Source organism: Equus asinus, chromosome 5, assembly GCF_041296235.1.
Source record: "Equus asinus isolate D_3611 breed Donkey chromosome 5, EquAss-T2T_v2, whole genome shotgun sequence".
Classification (NCBI taxonomy): domain Eukaryota; kingdom Metazoa; phylum Chordata; class Mammalia; order Perissodactyla; family Equidae; genus Equus; species Equus asinus.
The window spans coordinates 104,410,211-104,428,353 of NC_091794.1; the positions used below are offsets into that span (position 1 = coordinate 104,410,211).

The 18,143-nt window shown below is 58.3% G+C and overlaps 1 protein-coding gene across 3 annotated transcripts in view; it reads left to right on the top strand.

Moving 5' to 3' along the window:
• Nucleotides 1-17,248, top strand: part of DHRS3 (dehydrogenase/reductase 3) — a 40,026-nt gene extending 22,778 nt beyond the window's left edge. For all 3 annotated transcript variants that reach the window (XM_044769714.2, XM_070511032.1, XM_044769715.2), the window contains exons 2-6: nucleotides 8,775-8,918; nucleotides 9,610-9,729; nucleotides 10,093-10,331; nucleotides 14,362-14,487; nucleotides 16,727-17,248. In XM_044769714.2, coding sequence (XP_044625649.1) covers nucleotides 8,775-8,918; nucleotides 9,610-9,729; nucleotides 10,093-10,331; nucleotides 14,362-14,487; nucleotides 16,727-16,811 — 714 coding nt within the window. In that variant the 3' untranslated portion in view covers nucleotides 16,812-17,248. The remainder of the gene's footprint in view (nucleotides 1-8,774; nucleotides 8,919-9,609; nucleotides 9,730-10,092; nucleotides 10,332-14,361; nucleotides 14,488-16,726) is intronic.
• Nucleotides 17,249-18,143: the final 895 nt, after the last annotated feature.

Below are 18,143 nucleotides of genomic sequence, written 5' to 3' on the forward strand. Positions count from 1 at the left end.
TGGTGGCTCAGAACAACAGAAGTTTATTCTGTCGCCGTTCTGGAGGCCAGAAGTCTGGCGTCAAGGGGTCGGCAGGGCCGCGCTCCCTCCGGAGGCTCTCGGAAGGACCCTTCCTCAGCTTTTCCAGCTCCTGGGGGCTCCTGGCAGCACCGCTCCCACCTCGGCCTCCGCCGTCACGTGGCCTCTGCTCTGCTCTGCTCTGCGTGTCTCTCATCCGTCTCTGTAAGGACACCTGTCGGTGCATTCAGGGCCCACCCTCATCCAGGGGGATTGCCTCTCAAGATCCTTAACTTTATTTCTTCGGCAAAGACCCTTTTTCCAAATAAGGTCACATTCACGGGTATCCAGAGTTAGGACTTGGACATAACTTCTAGGGGGACGCAAGTCCAGCCACTACCCCCCGGGGCCGTTGTGAAGACTAGGTCTGCGTGCCTATCCCAGGGCCCTGCACCCAGGGGGAGCCCGGCAACGTTAGCTGTGGCAATCGATGGTGAGTGCCCCCCGGAGGACCGAGGAAGCTCCTGGGCCCCGTGCTGACCCGCGCTCAGGAGGGCAGCCCCTGTCCTCCCCTGCTCTCCCACCTCTGCCCCTAAGGGCCCCCAGTGTCCCCACAGCGGGTGAGGGTCGTCACTGTCACCCGTTCAGCAAGCTCTTGCTCTGCGGGCCCCTGTGCTGTGCCGGCGCCGGGCCGCGTCCTTCCTTCCTGCCCAGTCCTTGTCATACGGCATGTGCTTGGTGACACCTGTGCCATGAACTGGTATGTCCTTTGACGGGGTCACTTGGCTCCTGCAGGGAAGGTACTGTGGCTGAGGGAGCCGGATTGGGCCCCAGACCGAGCGGGTTGGAGGCCCAGCTCTGCTGACCCCGGCTGAGTGACTCCAGCTCTATCGCAGCGCCCTGCCGTGCCTCAGTTTCCTTGTGTATAAATTGGGTGCCACGCCTCCCTCCCAGGGAGCCCTGTGACTCCCCAGGGGCCGGCCGCAGGCTGGACGTGGGCCGAGGGGAAGTCTGTCCGGCTCCAGGCTGCGGTCAGGACCTCGTGGGAGGAGGACACCGCTGGCTGATCTAATTTGCGGAGCTGCATGACCGTCCCTCCAGCAACTGAGCTGGCGGGAGCCAGAACATTCTGGGCAGGCCCAAGCAGGCCAGGAAGCCAGGCGGGCCTACTGTGCATGGCTGTGCGGCGATGTCCTGCCTGTCGCTCGGGCAGCTCGGCAGCAGGAAGAGGAACGGAGGACGGGCTCCAGCCCAAGTCCCTGACAGAGAGGCCCAGTGGGTTTTGTCACCTCTGACCCCTGGGGGTCACAGGTCAGCGGTGGGCACAGCTAGCAAATTGAGGCTGCACAAAGGGCAGGGTGCAGACAGGGATGTGCGGAGTCTGGAAACAGGGCTCCCGGGAGGGAAGGGGGAAAGATTGGAAAGTCTGGAAACGTCTCGAGGCAGCACCCGCTCACTGCCATCGATTCTGAAGGGTCGTCTTTGGAGGAAGGGCCCATAGGCTTGCTGGGTGTGACAGGCCAGCACTCCCAGTGGGTGACAGCGAGGAGCATCGAATGGGTTCATTCTTAGAAGAAGAAGCTTCTGTCCCAGAAAGGCCATGAGAGCGGTAGCATTCAAACCTGATTATTTTCTTTAGCAACAGACTCTTTATAGAAATAACTGTTACAGAACCCTAATGAGGTGCCACTGCTCTGGGTGGCCTGGGAGCGGTGCCTGGGGCCCTGTCTGCAGCCCCGAGCGTCCCCGTGGAGCCCCCCGGGTTGCCCAGAGCGCAGCATGGAGACCTCTGCTCCCGGGAGCTCCTCTCCCTGGGGGCCTGCAGCTCCTCGCCAGCTGTCTCCACCTTCCTGGGCGGGGGGCATGGACTGAGGAGGGCCTTCTGAGTCAGGGACAAGGATGGGGACAGAGAGGTCTTGAAGATTCTGTGGCTGTGCCCCGTGCAGGCTGCGTCTGGAGGCAGAGAGCCCCGGCTGGGGTCTTCCAGGCATCGTCACCCGATGACTCCAGTGTTGTGGGGGACACTGGGGTCTTCTGTGAGCGAGGGGGCCGCTCTTCCTGTTCCTGAGTTAATGGTAACAGTAGTGACCATAGTAGCTTGCAGAGATCGTGTCCTTTCTTCATCCTCCCAACTGCCCTGCGAAACGAGTGCTTCACTGTCCTTGACTCACAGGGCGGGTCGCTGGGTGTTCCGGGTTCATGGGCTCCTAAGTGGTGGATCGGAGAAGCGAACCCAGGCGGCCCGGATCCCGAGCCCGCGTTCTGGGCCACTCTCCTCAAGGGATAGGGGCCTCTTTTTGGAAATGGGCCCGCATGTGAAAGAGGGGAGAGCTCACAATTTAACTTAAACTATACACACAGCTGTTAAGAGTGTGTGTGTCCATGTGCACAGGGCGCACCCACTTCTTGGGGCCCTGCTCTGACGCTGGACGTGTCACACACCGAGTGTCCCCACCTGCTTGTTCCCCGCTGGCCGCCAGGGTGGATTTTTATTAACAACCTCCTGCGGGAGGTGCCGAGAGCGGGGCCAGGCAGTGTACCCTTCCACCCCCCACCCTCCCTGCCATGGTTTGGGGTCTCTGCTGGGTATTTTCTTTCCTTCTGAGAAGCCAGCTCAGCGCCACTTCGCTCTGAAACATGGGGCCGTGGGACACGAGCTGGGAGACACCTGCCCAGAGCCTTGGGTCCTTCCAGACTGCCACTTACAAAAAGATGCTCCTCCTGGGCCCCGGCTGAGACCACCCGGCTCATGTCACACAGCGATTGTGCTCCGCAGCTGAACTCCAGCTGGGAAGGCCAAGCGCAGGCACGAGGGCGAGCCCGTCTGGGGAGGAAGGCCGGGCTGGGTGGGGAAGAGGCGCTCACTGATCCCGTCAGCAGACTTTTCTAGGGGCTTCCTGGTGCCAGTGCCATGTGACACCGCTAGTTGGCTTTTACTCAGGGCCTGGCCTGTGCTGGATGCTGAGTGACGAGGTGAACAGGATTCCCCAGACGCCCTCTTGAGCCCGTGGGGGAGGCGGGGTTCACAGACAGGCCCAGCAGGCTCGCACCTGTGCCCCAGCGGAGGCAGGAACCAGGGTTGGTGTTGGCGGTCGGGAACGTGAGTTCTGAGTCACACCGCGCCGCTGCTTATAAGTGGTGTGACCCTGGGCAAGTCATTTCACCCGTCTGAGCCTCGCCTGTAAAATGGAGAGAGTAAGCATACCCACTCGTGGGATCGCGAGGATGGAAGGAGAGAACACGTGGATGTGCTCAGTAGGTGTCAGCCATCATGTAGTGGTGTTACTGTCATAGGGAGGATGGAAGGAGCAGCTGGGGAAGCTTCTGAACTGAGGGGGCATTCAAGTGGGGTCCTGCAGGATGAATAGGAGTCCACAAGTAGTCTTGGCATTTAAAACAGAGAAAAATAGCCTGTGCTGGGCAATAGACAGGATCACAGGGAAGCCCGAATGCATGAGGTTTAGTCCCTGCTCTCCAAGAGACAGGGGGTAGACTCGAATGACAGTGACGGCACTCCTGGGGCCACGGGCAGTGGGCAGTGAGTGAGCGCAGCCTGGGGGCTCTGGAGCCCCAGCGAGCTCCCTCCCTCATCCACTCAACAGTGGGGAGAGAGACGCCAATGGACAGTCACCTCACGATGGAGGGGAGCCCCCAAGAGGCACTGCCAGGGGTCTGGGGACGGCGGGGCTGGGTCACCTGTGCAGGAACCATCTGTAGGGGCGCTCTACCCCGCCTCCTTTAGGCCGTAAATAACGGCGCTTGTCCTTATGAGGCACTTTTCCCTGTACAGACAAGCGTAAAGAAGCAAGCGACAGTCACCCTGGCCCCACCCCGAGACAACCCCGGTTCCCGGGTAGCCGGTGACTTCCACGAGCCTGTTCGGTTTTCAGGGTTGAGATTACCCTATGTGGACAGTGCTGCGCCCTTTGGCTCTGAACACTAGATCCCTGAGCATTTTTCCATGTCATCGTCGCTCATCACGCTCATGGCTCCAGAAGAGGGTGTGTCAAGGGGCTGGGCTGGAATTTTCTCAGCCCTTCCTCTCCGTGGGAAATAATAACAGAGAACACACAGTCAACACATAGTGGGGGCCAGCTCCTGCGTGCTGAATCCCCACAAGACCCCAGAAAGAGAGGAAATGGCTTTTCTCCTCCGGGGAGAGTGGTGGTGAAAAACCTTGGTTCAAATCCCAGCTGTCCTTCAGTTGTTGTGTGACCTCAGACAAGTTGCTTAGCCTCTCTGAGCTGCAGTTTCCTTCTCTCTATGATGGGCATAATATAGCAACCTCATAAATCCCCCACTTTAAATGAGGTTCCCTTGTTTATTCTTTACCCTACTCACTGTAATTTGTGTCCCACTGTGTTCTCCTTCCTTCGCTGTCTCCCCGACTGGAACATAGGCTCACGGAGGCAGGGACCTGTCTGTTTTGTTCTCTGTTGGGTCCCCACAGCAGGCCCTCCGAGTGGTCCTGGGGAGCGATGGGTGGGGTTGTTGCGGACGTGGAGGAGGTGAAACAGGAGAGAGGCTGGGGGATGAATGCCAGTCCCAGGACATGTGCAGTTCGGGAGCGGGACTCTCGAAGCTCGGGCTGTCCCCCGTGGGGTTCAGGGGAGCCTCTGCAGAGGACAGAGGCTCTGTGTTGAGTCCTGCCTCCACCCCGCACTGCGTGTGACTCTGGGGCGTTCCTCGGCTCCCTGGAGCCCCACCTCCCAGGCTGTAAGGAGAGGGTCCTCCCAGCCTTCAGCTCTGGGGCCGCTCGGGGGCTCGGCTCGCTGTGGCTGCAGAAGGCAGCCCTGGGGGGAAGGGCAGGAAGCCGTGCCTGTGCTCAGAGGCCCTGGCTGGGCAGGGCAGCCGTGGCCAGCGTGGGCCCTGTGCCGGGAGGCCAGAGGGCTGTCTCCTCTCCCCTCCCCCTCACCGGTCAGGAGCCTCAAAGGAGGACAGAAGCTAAGTGTCTGCCCCGGAGGGGAGGGCGGCCAGGAGGTGCCGAGCTGCCCAGAGCCCCTAGAGTATAAACCCGGCTTAGGAGTAAGCTCGGGGCCGCCTACCCTCCTGCTGCCCCCTGTCCCCGGAGTCCGTGAAGAGGAGGCCGTGTTGGGCTCGTATCTCTGCCCCCTGCCCAGGCCGTCCTCCCGGGCCCCTGCCTCTGCCTGCCCGCTCCGCACCCTCATGCTGGCACTGGGTGGGGCCCTGTGCTGTCAGCGGTCCGGGGTCAGCCCCGGGTGAGTCTGGGCGGGAGCCCAGGGCAGGTGTGCTGAGCTGTACCTGCCAGTTTCCTGGGCAGTGACTCTGAGTCCTGGGAGGGCTCGGGCAGGGGACTGGAGGAGGAGGAGAAGGCAAGAAGGACAGTGGCTAGAGCACCTCCGGCCGTTCCCTCCACTCAGCTGTCTCCCTCGCTTCCCATCCCCAGTGGACCAGCCTGGGCCACCTCATCCCCGTGGAGATGCACCTGGGTCCTAAGACGGGAACGTGCCCAGCCTGGCTCCCCGGGGACTCTGAGCATCTACCAAGGGCCTAGGAGACTCACAGCGGCGCAAAAGGCTGCAGACGCTCACACACAGGCACAGAGACGCACACTCCCAGGCACAGAGACGCACAGCAAGGCGCACACTCACCAGCCTGAGCCTCGTTTTCCTTTGAGACTGACCCCATGCCCCGTTTCAAGGGTCCCAGCCTCTGACCTGGCTCCTCGCAGCTCAGTGCCACAGTGGTTTTGAGGTTCTTGGGGAAACCCCAGGTCTCAGTGACTCTTGGTCCAACTAGATCTGTGTTGAATGTCCTGGGACCCTAAATGGCTCAGGCAAGGAAGATAGGATGGTCTGGGCCTTAAAGAGGCCGTTTCACTACCTCCCACCCCATCCCATCTGTGATCCTGAACTTTTGTTCGTTCACTCGACAAACAGCACATGCCCTACTGGGCACTGGGATATGATAATGAACAAGCCAGAACCGAGGCCCGCAGGGGGTTCCCAGCCCAGTGGGGTTGGCGTGAGGAGGGCAGAAAGCACACCTGTCATGGTGCCCAGGGAGAGGTGGGGGCTCTGAGTGCAGAGCGTGAGGAGGAGTCCCCCAGCCCACAAGGGGTGTCCCCAACAGACCCCCGAAAGGAAATGGCCAAACCTCAGGGTCCCACCTGGGTGCATCCCCCACCCATGGGAGATGGTGGGATGCAGCCTTCATTTCACCTCCCTCGCCCAGCCCGTGTCCCTCTCCAGGGCGTCCTTCCAGCCATGACTATGCTGGCCTCCCTGGTTCCCCGACTGCCAGTTTCCTGGGCAGACCCGGGGGGAGAGGGGGCTTAGACCCCTGCCCTCCTCAACCCTACCTGAGGACTAGGGGGGGCCAGGACAAGTTAGTCATCTGGACCAGGAGTCCCTAGGCCCTTGGTGCCCCTTCCACTGGAAACTCACGCACACCTGTTTGGGCTGAAAAGCAACCCAGGGTTCCCAGAATGAAGGGCATCCCATCTGGGCCACTGCTCCAGACCCTCTGAGGTGATCACTGGTGCTCCCAGGTGTCTGGACCCCTGCGCCTTCCAACAAGGCCCCCAGCTTTAAGCTTCCCCTTTCTGTCGACTTGTCTAGAAATTCTCAGAGTCCCCAGAGGTACCTCTCTCTGCCTCAGCCAGACCCCAGGGAGCTGTGCAAGCCCCAGTGTCCTGTTCCCCATATGAGCTGGAGGTGCGATGCGGTTGGGCAGGGACCAAGCAGGAGAAAGAAGGCCAAGGATTCCCTTCACCTTAGGCTGGCATACTTAGAAATTAGATGGATGGTTGGATGATGGGGTGGGGTGGGTAGAAGGAAGAAAGGAGGGTGAACGGATGGATGGGTGGATGAGAGGAAGAAGGAAGGAAGGAAGGATTAGGTGGGTGGATGGATGGATGAATGGGTAGATGGATGGATGGAAGGGTAAGAGGAAGAAGGAAGGAAGGAAGGATTGGGTGGGTGGATGGATGGATGAATGGGTTAATGGATGGATGGATGGATGGAAGGGTAAGAGGAAGAAGGAAGGAAGGAAGGATTGGGTGGGTGGGTGGATGGATGAATGGATGGATGGACAGATAGGAGGAAGGATGGGTGGACAGACAGATGGGGAGACAAGGGAGGATGGCAGGAAACTAGGGTGACAATGACTACAAGGCAAGGGTGGGGCCTGGTGGAGTGGAGCACGCCTACACCAAATTGCCTTCCTAGAACAGATGTTTGTGTCTTTTCTTGTCCGTGAAGTGAATGTCCCCAGTCTGTCCTGGAAGAACACTTGCTAAGTCTGTTTTTAGTTCAGCAGACAAGAAAGTGTCCCTTGGAGCCTGTCTAATGGCAGTCCGATGGCCCTCGAGGGACTTCTGTGGTCACGGAGAGCCGCCGATGGACTCCGCCCTCGTAAAACCCTTCCTGTATTTCAGGACTTCAATCAAAATAAATGAAGTTCTTGGACTAGGTGGGGTTTTCAGACTGGGCTTTGCCAAAGATGTTTCAGGGGTTGAGAAAACACTTTTATTTTCTTTTCAAAAATGTTTAAAACTCTAGTAAAAAGATCAAATCCATTGGGGGCCACCAGCCCATCTGTGTGTCCCGCCAGCCACACCCACTGGCGGCCCTTTCTGCTTCAGTGAAAGCTCTGATATTTCAAGGTAAACAGTTGATAAACTGTCCCACCAACGGCTACTCGTCTGTCTGCCTTTTCTCTATATCGTGTCACAAAGCAAAATACAGAAATCAGTTGGACTCAGGTCTGGTGTGACTGGAGCTCCGTCTGTGCCCCTCTGGAAAGTGTTTGTCTTCCCAACACAGCCTTTCTGTCCTCATTAGAGGAAGCGAATGCAGAGTTGGACATGTAATTTATTCCTTCCACTGGTTTCACACGTTGGGGTTTCCATGTTGGGTTTTATTTTTAAAGGAGGAATTTCACTGGTAATTTTTAAGAGAAAGAGAAGAAACAAACACATGAACCCATTAGACTAGTCCCCAAGGAGCCTTTCTCTCTGCCTTGCTCTGGTCCTCTCCAGCCCCCGGCCTTTCTCCCGCTGTGCTGACTAAGCTGAGTCTCAGTCAGGCTCTTCGTCCCCACGTTGGGACCTCTTTGGTCCCAATGACGCATCGAGGGGAGGTGTGTCATTCTTGCTTAGGTCAAGGCTGAGAATTAGCCAGGCTTCTCTCCTGAGCCTTTCATAGCTGGCCATTCATAGACTTGTCTAACCCCTTTAAGCATCCATTTCTCGGTCCTGCCAGGGTCACCTCCTGGCTCACGAGTCCACGTTTATCACCCTCGGGGTGAGGCGGCGTGTCCTTCCCGGGGGAGCCTCTGCTCGCGCTCCTTCCCGGCCAGGCGGGAGGCTCTGGCGGGCTGTGTGCACCTCGCGGCAGAACCTCCAGTCCCTTCCAGCGGACGGTGGTCATAAACCTGGCTCTAGACCAGATCTGTGAAAAGGCCGGCTTGTTCCTAACTGAGAACGTTCTGGAACATTGTACAGAAAGAGCTCTGCTCTTGCTTCTAACTATGTACATAACTGGAATCAGGCTGCAGGAGGCGTCCCGCTGGAAGGAAGGCCTCAGAAAGATTTGCAAAGAACGCATCAGTCGATGGGTCATGAATGGGCTCAGAAACCATGGTTCACGTCAGAGGGGGCAACGTCGCTTTACAAAATCATCTCGTTAATTCACTTTGCACACTCTGGGTGGGGTCATGGAGGCCAGTCCTGGATCTGAATTTCTGATGACGGTCACTGAACCACGATGGCTCGCTTAATGACCCCGTTCAGCGCTGTTATTCTCTCCTCCTAGATTGTTCTTTGGGGCCGGACTGAGAAATGCCTGAAGGAGACAACAGAGGAGATTCGGCAGATGGGCACCGAGTGCCACTACTTCATCTGTGACGTGGGCAACCGGGAGGAGGTGTACCAGACGGCCAAAGCTGTCCGGGAGAAGGTAGCCTGGGCGAGTCCGTCCTCGGCTCAGCTGGACACGGGGGATGCCAGCCAAAGAGGGCATTTTCACGGGGCCTGGGAGAGAGCGTTGGTTATTTCTGGGCACCTTTGGGGACTCTCCCGTGTAGCTCGCCCAGTTTTTGTGTGCATACACATGTGTGCATACACGTGTGAGTGTGCATGTGTGTCTGGGTGTTACAGGGGGCAGGGGTTAAGTGTGGGTTGATTACATAACAAGAGTAACCACCTCTTGTCGCCTCTGGAAGTTTAGACTTGCTGAGTTTCCATCGTAGACCCTGGGGGGCAAACGTCCCATTGCTTGCTGGGAAAATCCTTCTGACTCCAGCCGTCTGTCTAGACCGAGTGTATCTATGAGCTCTAAGAGAGCAAACACCACCCTTTAAGTATCTAGCCCAGGGTAAACGTTAACTATCTCTATGCAACAATAACCTCATTTATTATGAATGTGCTCTGCACCCGGTAGATGGTACGCCAGCCATTATTTCTAATCCTCGGAACAACGTTGGTATGGTTATTAGCTCCATCTTACAAGTCAAGGCTGATGCTCGGAGAGGCGATATGGCTGCCCAAGGCCACGCGGCCGGGGGTGATGGGGCGAGGTCTCGCCCCTGCAGGTTCAGGCCACTGGGGCCGGCAGCCCTAACTGCCCTGCGGCTCCCTCTCGCCCGCAGGTGGGCGACATCACCATCCTGGTGAACAACGCCGCTGTGGTCCATGGGAAGAGCCTGATGGACAGCGACGATGATGCCCTCCTGAAGTCCCAGCATATCAACACCCTGGGCCAGTTCTGGGTAAGGGCTGTCCTGGGCCAGAGCCAGCCCTGGGCGTGACAGTGACATGTTCCTCCCCCGAGGGACCCCAGGAGCCCTAAGGGAGGGGGTGGGGGGAGACACTTACTAGGACTTGGGCTCAGGCCAAGAGGGGATGTCCAAGGACAAAGTGGCCAGACGAGAGGCGTGACCAGCCCCAGGAGACGTGGGACTTCCTGACATGTGGAGCCCTGTGCCCCGGAGCAGGCAGCCCTGGGCCCCTCCCGTCCCGGGAAGGCTCGGTCACCGGAGTAGTGCACCTGTCCGGGGTCTGTCCCCGCTGCGGGGCGGTGGGGGGCGGCGCTGTGGGAGGCTGGTCCTAGCTGACCTCCCCGACGCCCTCAGACCACCAAGGCCTTCCTCCCGCGCATGCTGGAGCTGCAGAATGGCCACATCGTGTGTCTCAACTCCGTGCTGGCGCTGTCCGCCATCCCCGGCGCCATCGACTACTGCACGTCCAAAGCCTCGGCCTTCGCCTTCATGGAGAGCCTGACCCTGGGCCTGCTGGACTGTCCGGGCGTCAGCGCCACCACCGTGCTGCCCTTCCACACCAGCACTGAGATGTTCCAGGGCATGAGGGTCAGGTCAGTGAGCAGGGGCCGCCTCCCCACACCCAAGTCCCGCCGGCAGCCTGGGCCGGGGAGACCTTAGTATGCACCGAGAGCACTGAAATTTGGAAATAACCCGGCAGCCCCTTGGCTGTGGCTCTGCGGTCTCATTCCTGCTTCTGCGTCCGTGAGGCAGCGGGATGCTGTAGGGGTTGGGGTCCTGCTTCTACGGGCAGGGGGCTTTGACAGAGTACACGCGTGCGGTGGAGCCCTTACCCCCAAACCATCCCAGGAGAGCGGAGTGTTGATCTGCGGGCAACGTGGATGAATCTCACAGGCATCACGTTGAGTGAAAGAAGCCAGAGACGAAATCCCTTTCTGTGTGGTTCCGTTTGTATGAAGTTCTAGAACAGGCAAAAACTGGGCCGATGGTGATAGAAACCAGAACAGTGGCCGCCCCTGGAAGTGTGGGGATATAGCCTGGGAGGGAGCCCGACGGAACACTCTAGGCTTTTAGAAACGTTCTCTCTTTTTGATCTGGGTGGTAGGTATGTCAGTAAAAATTAATCAAGTCGCACACTTAAGATTTATGCCTTTGATTGCACGCAAATTATAGCTCACTTTAAAGAAAGACCGCAGCCCAGCCACCGCTCCTGCGGGCCAGTTAGACCAACGAGAACCACTGGTTTTGAGCTCCCGCTTTGCAGCCGGGCACCCAAGGTGCCAACTCACCTGTGCCTACAATGTCCTTTGTGACCTTGGGTCCCATTAGCTCCTACTCCATTCTCCACTGCTGATCTGTAAAATGGGATGAGGAGAATGTCTACACGTAGGGGTCTGTGATAAGGATAAAATGGGACCCCCATGGAACACCATATGTACTACATAGCGCCCAGTAAATGGTGCTGTGAAGACGCGCAGCTGTGGAAGGTCATAAGGTTATAGATAAATGAAACTAGAGAATTATCCAAGAATGATTTCCTTGTTTTTTTGCAATGCAGCGTATAATAATAGATTTGCCTTCTAAATTATATGTATCAGCTTCTTCAGAAAATGAGGATGACGTGGAAGGGTCACAGTGAGAATTCGGTGAGACGGTTGGCGGAAGGCAGTGGGCATGCGAGCCCTGTGGGAACCGCTCGGTACCCTCTCGTTAGTGTGAAGAGGGGCAAGTGTGGTTTTGGTGATCAAGAATCAAAAACACCTGGTTTTGAACCACGCCTGTTTGGTTGGGGAATCTTGAGCCAGTTTTGTTACTTTTCTGAGCTTTGCTCGTCTGTAAAACAGAGGAAATAATGTTTACCTTGTAGGATTATTGGGAGAATTAGAAATAATACATGTAACGTGTCTGGAGCAGAGCCCGGGGCATCCTAGACACTCAATACAAGCTGCTGCTCTTATTATCTTTACTAACAACAAACGTCTTCATAAACGCATGTGTTATGAATCCTCCTAGCAGGCCGCATCTTTAGTTTATCGCAGGAGTATGTATTTCCACGGGACTTGCATGCAAATTATCACAGATTCTGAATGCAGAGGAGGCTGGATTAATGACTGAATGTTCCATGTTGGCTTTTTCCTCCTATGACATTGTGGTTTGGTTTCTTTTCATCTGGGCATACAGGAGGTGCTCAATAAATGCATATTGGATGGAAGTGCAGCAGTGGCAACCCGAGGTTTTAGTTGGGCGCCCGGAGCACAGAAGTGGGCAGGACGCTCGCAGACCTGCCCTTGCGTGTCCGGTTCACCTTCTGGCGTAGTTTCCTCTCCACCCCGTCACCACTGTCAAAGGAAAGGAAAGGTTTCCCCGTGTCCTTTTCCCACAGTGGTTCACAGTGTGGGCCCAGACTGCCTGGGGCCAAATCCCAGCTCTGTGTGACCTTGGGCAAGTCACTTAGCTTCTCTGTGCCTCGGTTTCCTCGTCTGTAAGAAGGGATAGATAACAGCAGCGCCTCTCCGAGGGTCAGACCAGTTGCCGCGCGTGCGTGCGTCAGCCGCCCGCCTGGCCAGCAGTGAGCGCCCGGGAAGCCTGGTCACCTGTGGTCATGCAGGTGAGCCCAGGGGGAAGACAAGTGAAAGGATGATTGATGCCCCACCAACTCCCATTTCCTGAACGAGGAAAAGAGGAAGCCAAGCGCTGGCTCCCTTCCCAGCTGCGCTGAGCAGCTTCCTAGAGTCGAGGGTGGGAGCCAGCACCTAGGACAAAACGGACGGGTTTTCTGGCAAAAGTGGCCATATGGGTGTTTGTAAATCGCTATTACGGCTCTTTAGGTTCCTCTCACACCTGACACTCCACAAACGCTGCTGCCTTTGGCGCGCAGCCGTCTCGAGAGCGAGCTCTCAGCCCCGTTTTACAGACAGGGAGCGAGGCTCCAAGAAGCGAAGGCCGCACAGATACTGAGCGTGCTCTTTCCAGAAGTTGATAGCTCCGCCAGCCTCCGGTTTACCCACCATGGAGGAAAAGGAGAAGGTCCCTCCAGCACACAGCCGCAAGGTCCTCTGTCAGGTTCCCCTGCAGGGGCCTTACCAGGAAGGGTCTTGGTCCCTCCGTCCCGTCTTCCCTTCCCCCACGTAGCAGGCTGGCCCAGATGGACGCTGGGGGGACCCGACTGTCCTCCGTGTCTACAGGGTTCCAGTGTCGGTGAGCTGCCCCGGCATGTTCATCTCTGCAGGCCCCCCGAGGCGGGCCCTTGCAGACCGCGGGGCTGTGGGCATCCTAGCAGCACAGCGAGATTGCAAAGGAAGCACAGGGCGGGGGGACGCCGTGGACTCTTGAGGCCGACCAAGCCCGCGCTGGGGGCCCAGGAGTTGCGCTTTGTTAGGGTGACATCAGACCCAGGTGACTCATCCCCTTAATCCTCCTGGTGCTGGAGCAGCTCGCGAGTCCTGTGTGGGATGGAGGTCGGAGCCAGCAGCACCAGCCCTGCACCTCCAGGCCCCGGGGCCGTGGGACAAGCAGCGAGCAAGGGCGGGGACGGAGCATCGGCCTGGGGCTCGAGCAGGCCTGGTTTGAATCCCTAGTGCCCCACCAACTCCCCGGGGCCTCAGTTTCCCTCTCTGTAAGTTGGAGTGAATGATTCCTGTTGAGCACTTAGCCCAGGCCTGGCTCTTAGGGAGCATCGTCACTGAGTGGGTCTCAGCTCAGATGCCTCTGGATAGGCATGAGAAGCCCCTGCTGTTTGCTTATTCAATCATTCATTCATTCATCAAACCCATGGAAAGTGCTCCGTAAACCTTTGAATGAATCAATGAATGCGTGAGTGAAACCAGCAGCTGGGCGGAGACGGGCATCCCGGCAGAGCCCCTGCCTCCAGGCAGGACGAGCAGGACACATTTGGGGGAACAGCAAGTCGTCCAGTCTTCCTCCACTCTGCAAGCATTTATTGAGTACCTGCTGTCTGCTGGACACTGCACACAGGGTATACAGCAGGGAGGAAGACCGGCCATACCTCTGCCCTGGGGGGACTCAGTCTGATAGGGAGACAGGCCACTTGCAAGGAAACAAGCAAACGGGCAGGGCCCTTCTAGATGCTGGAAACACAGAAATCAGCAGGAGGACAAGGTCAGAGGCTGCTCTGAGTGGACAGCGGAGGAGGGAGCCAGGCTCATGGGCCAGCTGGTAAAAGGCCTGGGAGAGGAAAGAGCCGAAGTGACAGGAACAGAAAGCTTGGCCAGGCCTGCTGGCGCAGAGCGCAGAGCGGGAAGGGAGGAGAGGGGTCTGGAGAGGCAGGGCCCAGAGGGAGCAGCCAGCGCCGGGGGCCTGGGAGGTGAGCAGGGGGGAGACGGGATCTCAGGGACGTTTCAAAAGAACCCCCTGAGGTGCTCCGAGAGGGGATCCCGCTGGGTGGGCTCAAAGTCCTTGATTGCCGAGGGGGCACTGACGGAGCAGTGAGGGACTGAGGAACTCTGGGGGCGCCAGGGGGAGGCGGGGAGAGGATTCCAAAGGGGTCTGGAGTCTCCCAAACAGGAGAAGCCACAGGGATGACCGAGACCCGTCAGCCACCGAGGCTGTGGCAGACGCCCCCGCGTCTCCAGGAGAAGCCCACCTGCCTCTTCCTGCCCTCAGGTTCCCCAACCTCTTCCCCCCGCTGAAGCCGGAGACGGTGGCGCGGAGGACGGTGGAAGCCGTGCAGCTCAACCAGGCCCTCCTCCTGCTCCCGTGGACCATGCACGCCCTTGTCATCTTGAAGAGGTACAGGGCGGCGGGAGGGGCTCCGGGTCAGGCCTGTGCCCACCGTGCCCTGCTCCCAGGGAGCCCAGTGCGCAGGGGCCCCAGGACACGGTGATCGATTGGCCATGTCTGCCGTGGGCTGGACACGAGGAGGGCGGCCCGTGTGCCATGGATTTCCCATCCTTACGACGGAGCAGCGGTTCTCAAACGTGGTCTCAGAACCCCTTTAGAGTCTTAAAAATCTAACAGGAGCCCAAAAACCTTTTGTTTATGTCAGTGGTGTCCATCGCTACTTGCTGTGTTCGAAATTAAAACGGAGAACAAATTTACAAGATTTATACATCTGTTTATATTTAAAATATTTATTTATTCATTTATAAATAGCAATAACCAACCCATTCCATGTCAATGTAAATATGATATTTTTATGAAAAGTAAGTATATTTTCCAAAAAAGAGAAATAAACGTAGTGAGAAGAATGGCATTGTTTTACATGTTTGCGAAGCTCTTATCATCTGGCTCCATTGCAGACAGCTGGACTCCTGCATCTGTGGCTGATCTTTGTCTGTTGTGATGTCACATGTCCAGTAGCCCCTGGAAAACTTGACTGTACACTCATGAGAGAATGGGGGTGAAAAGGGCAAATTTTTATAGTAATAATGGCATTATAATGACAGTGTGACCTCTCAGACTCCAAAGAGATGGCAGGTGCCCCCCCGGGTTCCTGGGCCACACTTTGAGAACCGCTGTTCCAGCACTGAGGCCTGGCCGCCGCCTCCAGGAAGTTCCGTCTAAGGGGAAGATGGGGGTCTCACGTCAAAGGCTCGGGAGTCACAGTGCCAGGCGGGTGGGGTCTACCGGGCGGACCACCTCGAGGAGGCTTGAGGAATTCCTGCAGAATTCGCCTGCAGCACATTCCCCTGGAACCTTCCAGACTTTGCTCAGCCAGTCCTCCCATCCCCGCCCCACACGGAAGGGCCTCTCAGAGCCCCAGCTCCCACCCTGCAGCCCAAGCACGTGGACTCAGCTCCTTGGGCCCCGCCAGCCGTGGCCCCCGGCCCCTGCCGGCCGACCCCTGGCCCCGGCCCGGCAGCAAAGTGCCCCAGCGCCCCTCAGACGGCAGCCCCGGGCTCCCCTCTGGCTGCCGCGAGCGCGGTGGCCCCGCTGAGCAGCCACGCCAGCTGCAGGCGCAGAAACCTGGTGCGGAGGGGACACGAGCCGTCCCTTCTCCTCCAAACTCAAAGCACTTTGGAGACGAGAGCGTGGCGCGCGGGCAGGGGGCATCCCGGGGCCTTCGGCCACACCTCGGCTGCCCTCGGTCCATCCCGACCGTCGCCCTGAGGTGGTCCTTGGACACCTCCGTGAGCCCCTAGAAGACGGGGACTCAGGTCCTCAGCGAGGCCGGGCTGCCACCTTCCACCTCAGGGAGCTTTTGAGAAGTCTTTTGGAACATTCTAGAAAAAAGCTAGTTTGTCTAAACATCCCAGTGCTCTCCGCAGGACACCCCCAGGCTACATTTCCTGTTCTGTCCCCCACCACTTTCCCACAGGAAGCAGAGGCCACCCCCTCCTCCTTCCCTGCCCTGCACCCCCTTCTCACCTTCCCCAAGAGAAATCTTTACAGGCACAACTCTAGTGCCACCACCCCCAGGAAGTCTTCCAGATTGCTCTGGCTGGAAGCGAGCCTTTCCAGTCCTGCACCTGGCGTGGGCCAGGGCCCTTCGATTTGATTCAGCAAATGGACTGAGGCCTTCTCTACGCCGGGCCCTGTGCTCGGGGCCAGGGTCAGGGATGGACTGTCGGCCACAGAGGCTCCCATGGGCTTGACAAGTAAACAGCCGGGACAACACCAGGGCTTGTTGGGGAAGCACAGGGGCCATGAGGAGCCCAAGGGGAGGCCTAGGGGTGAGTCTGGGAAGTCTCCCTGGAGGAGGTGGTACCCAGGACCTAACACCTCAGTCCCACATGTAAATATTTGTTGAACAAGTGGCATGTGGAGTTAACTGACCTCCGAGATACCCATGGGCCCCAAGATGCTGAGAATGTGGCTTTGAAAGTTTGTGTCTACCACCCACCCTTCACCTTGTTTGTCCACTTACCTGAAAGCCCTTCCTCCGTGGAGGGGAGGAGCTGGTGTGTGGCTGTGGGGTGGGGGGGCTTATGGGAACCATCACTCTACTGCGCCATCTTGTGTGGCCACCAGGGATGTGGCTGCTGGACCCCCACTGACCATCCTCTCTTCTCCCTCCCCCCTCCCGCAGCATACTCCCACAGGCTGCCCTCGAGGAGATCCACAAATTCTCAGGAACCTACACCTGCATGAACACTTTCAAAGGGCGGACATAAGGCAGGACCCAGAGACGCTCGAAAGCCACGGAACCTGAGGGGGCATGACACCTGGGCACACACCCACGTGCCTGTCCCTTGGCACACTTCTGCTGGGTGAGCAGGACTGCTCCTGTCCCAGGCAAGAATCCAGCTGCCCCACCCCACCCCAAGCCAGCCCCAGGACCTTTGCACAGGACTGGTGGGCATAACTGACCCCCATGGGGAGGCAAGAAACCAGCCAGCAGCCGCCTTGACACTTTTGTACATTTCTAATTCTGTAGAGTTTATTGTTAAATTGCTTCTCGAGTCTAATCAGCCTCAGCAGTGTGCATAGACTATTTCCGGGAGGGTCTGTGCCAGACGCTCCTTCTCTTCCTCCAAAATCCACTCATCCTCAGCTTGCGCAAACTGGTTGAACGGCAGGAATGAAAAATAAAGAGACATGGCTTTTGCGACTTCCTTTGTTGAAACCCTCGACCCCTGGTCCTTGGTGGGCAGTGGGGAGGGGAACAGTCTCAACCACGAAAACCTGTCCTTCGAGAGAGACAACTGGTCTGCTCGGGGTCCGCAGCTGCCGGGAGTGGAGTGGGCAGGAAGGGGGCAGAGTGGGAGAGAAATCGGAGCGCGGACCTGGGGCACGTGGCTCCTTGCGGCTCTGCCTGGCCACCCCCAACTGCCATGGGTGGCACCACTTGGCCCCGTCACCTACTTCCCTGATGTGACCATCGTGGCCTAGTCTGCAGAGAGCTGCCCCCACCCTGCCACGGCCCTGCCAGCTACCAGGCCCCCAGCTCGGGAGAGCAGGGCCCATCTGTACTGAGCACCCACCGTCTCCCTAGCACGTGCTGGGTGCTGAGAGGCCAGAACTCTGAAGGCCGCCAGCACAGCAGGGCCGGCACTAAGCGGGTGCTCTGGGCCCGAGCCGGCCTTCCTCACAGGGGACAGAAGTGAAACAGCTCGGGTGAAGGGAGCGGCCCGGGATGGCAGGGGATGGGCACGGGCTGGGGCGGTGGGAAGAGCACAGCCAGGAGACGTGGGGAGAGCTGCCCCGTGGCTCCTCGGCTGCTGCAAGCTGGAGAAGCCGGGCCTCGGGCGGGAGGACAGGTGGACCGGCAAGGGACTCTCACCTGCGGAGGCTCCGCCCACTCAGCTCGCAGTGGGTGGCAGGGTGGGGACGGGGAGCGGGCGGGGCTCGAGGGTGAAGGAGAAGGCCGCGGGCACACATTCACGGGAGGAGCTCCCCCGAGAGTTGCCTAAATTTGCACCGAAATGCAACTCATGAGAGAGAAGGTCAGCTCCTGGCTCGGACGGGTGTCAGCCTGATCTGTGTGCAGACAGGCCAAGTCCTGA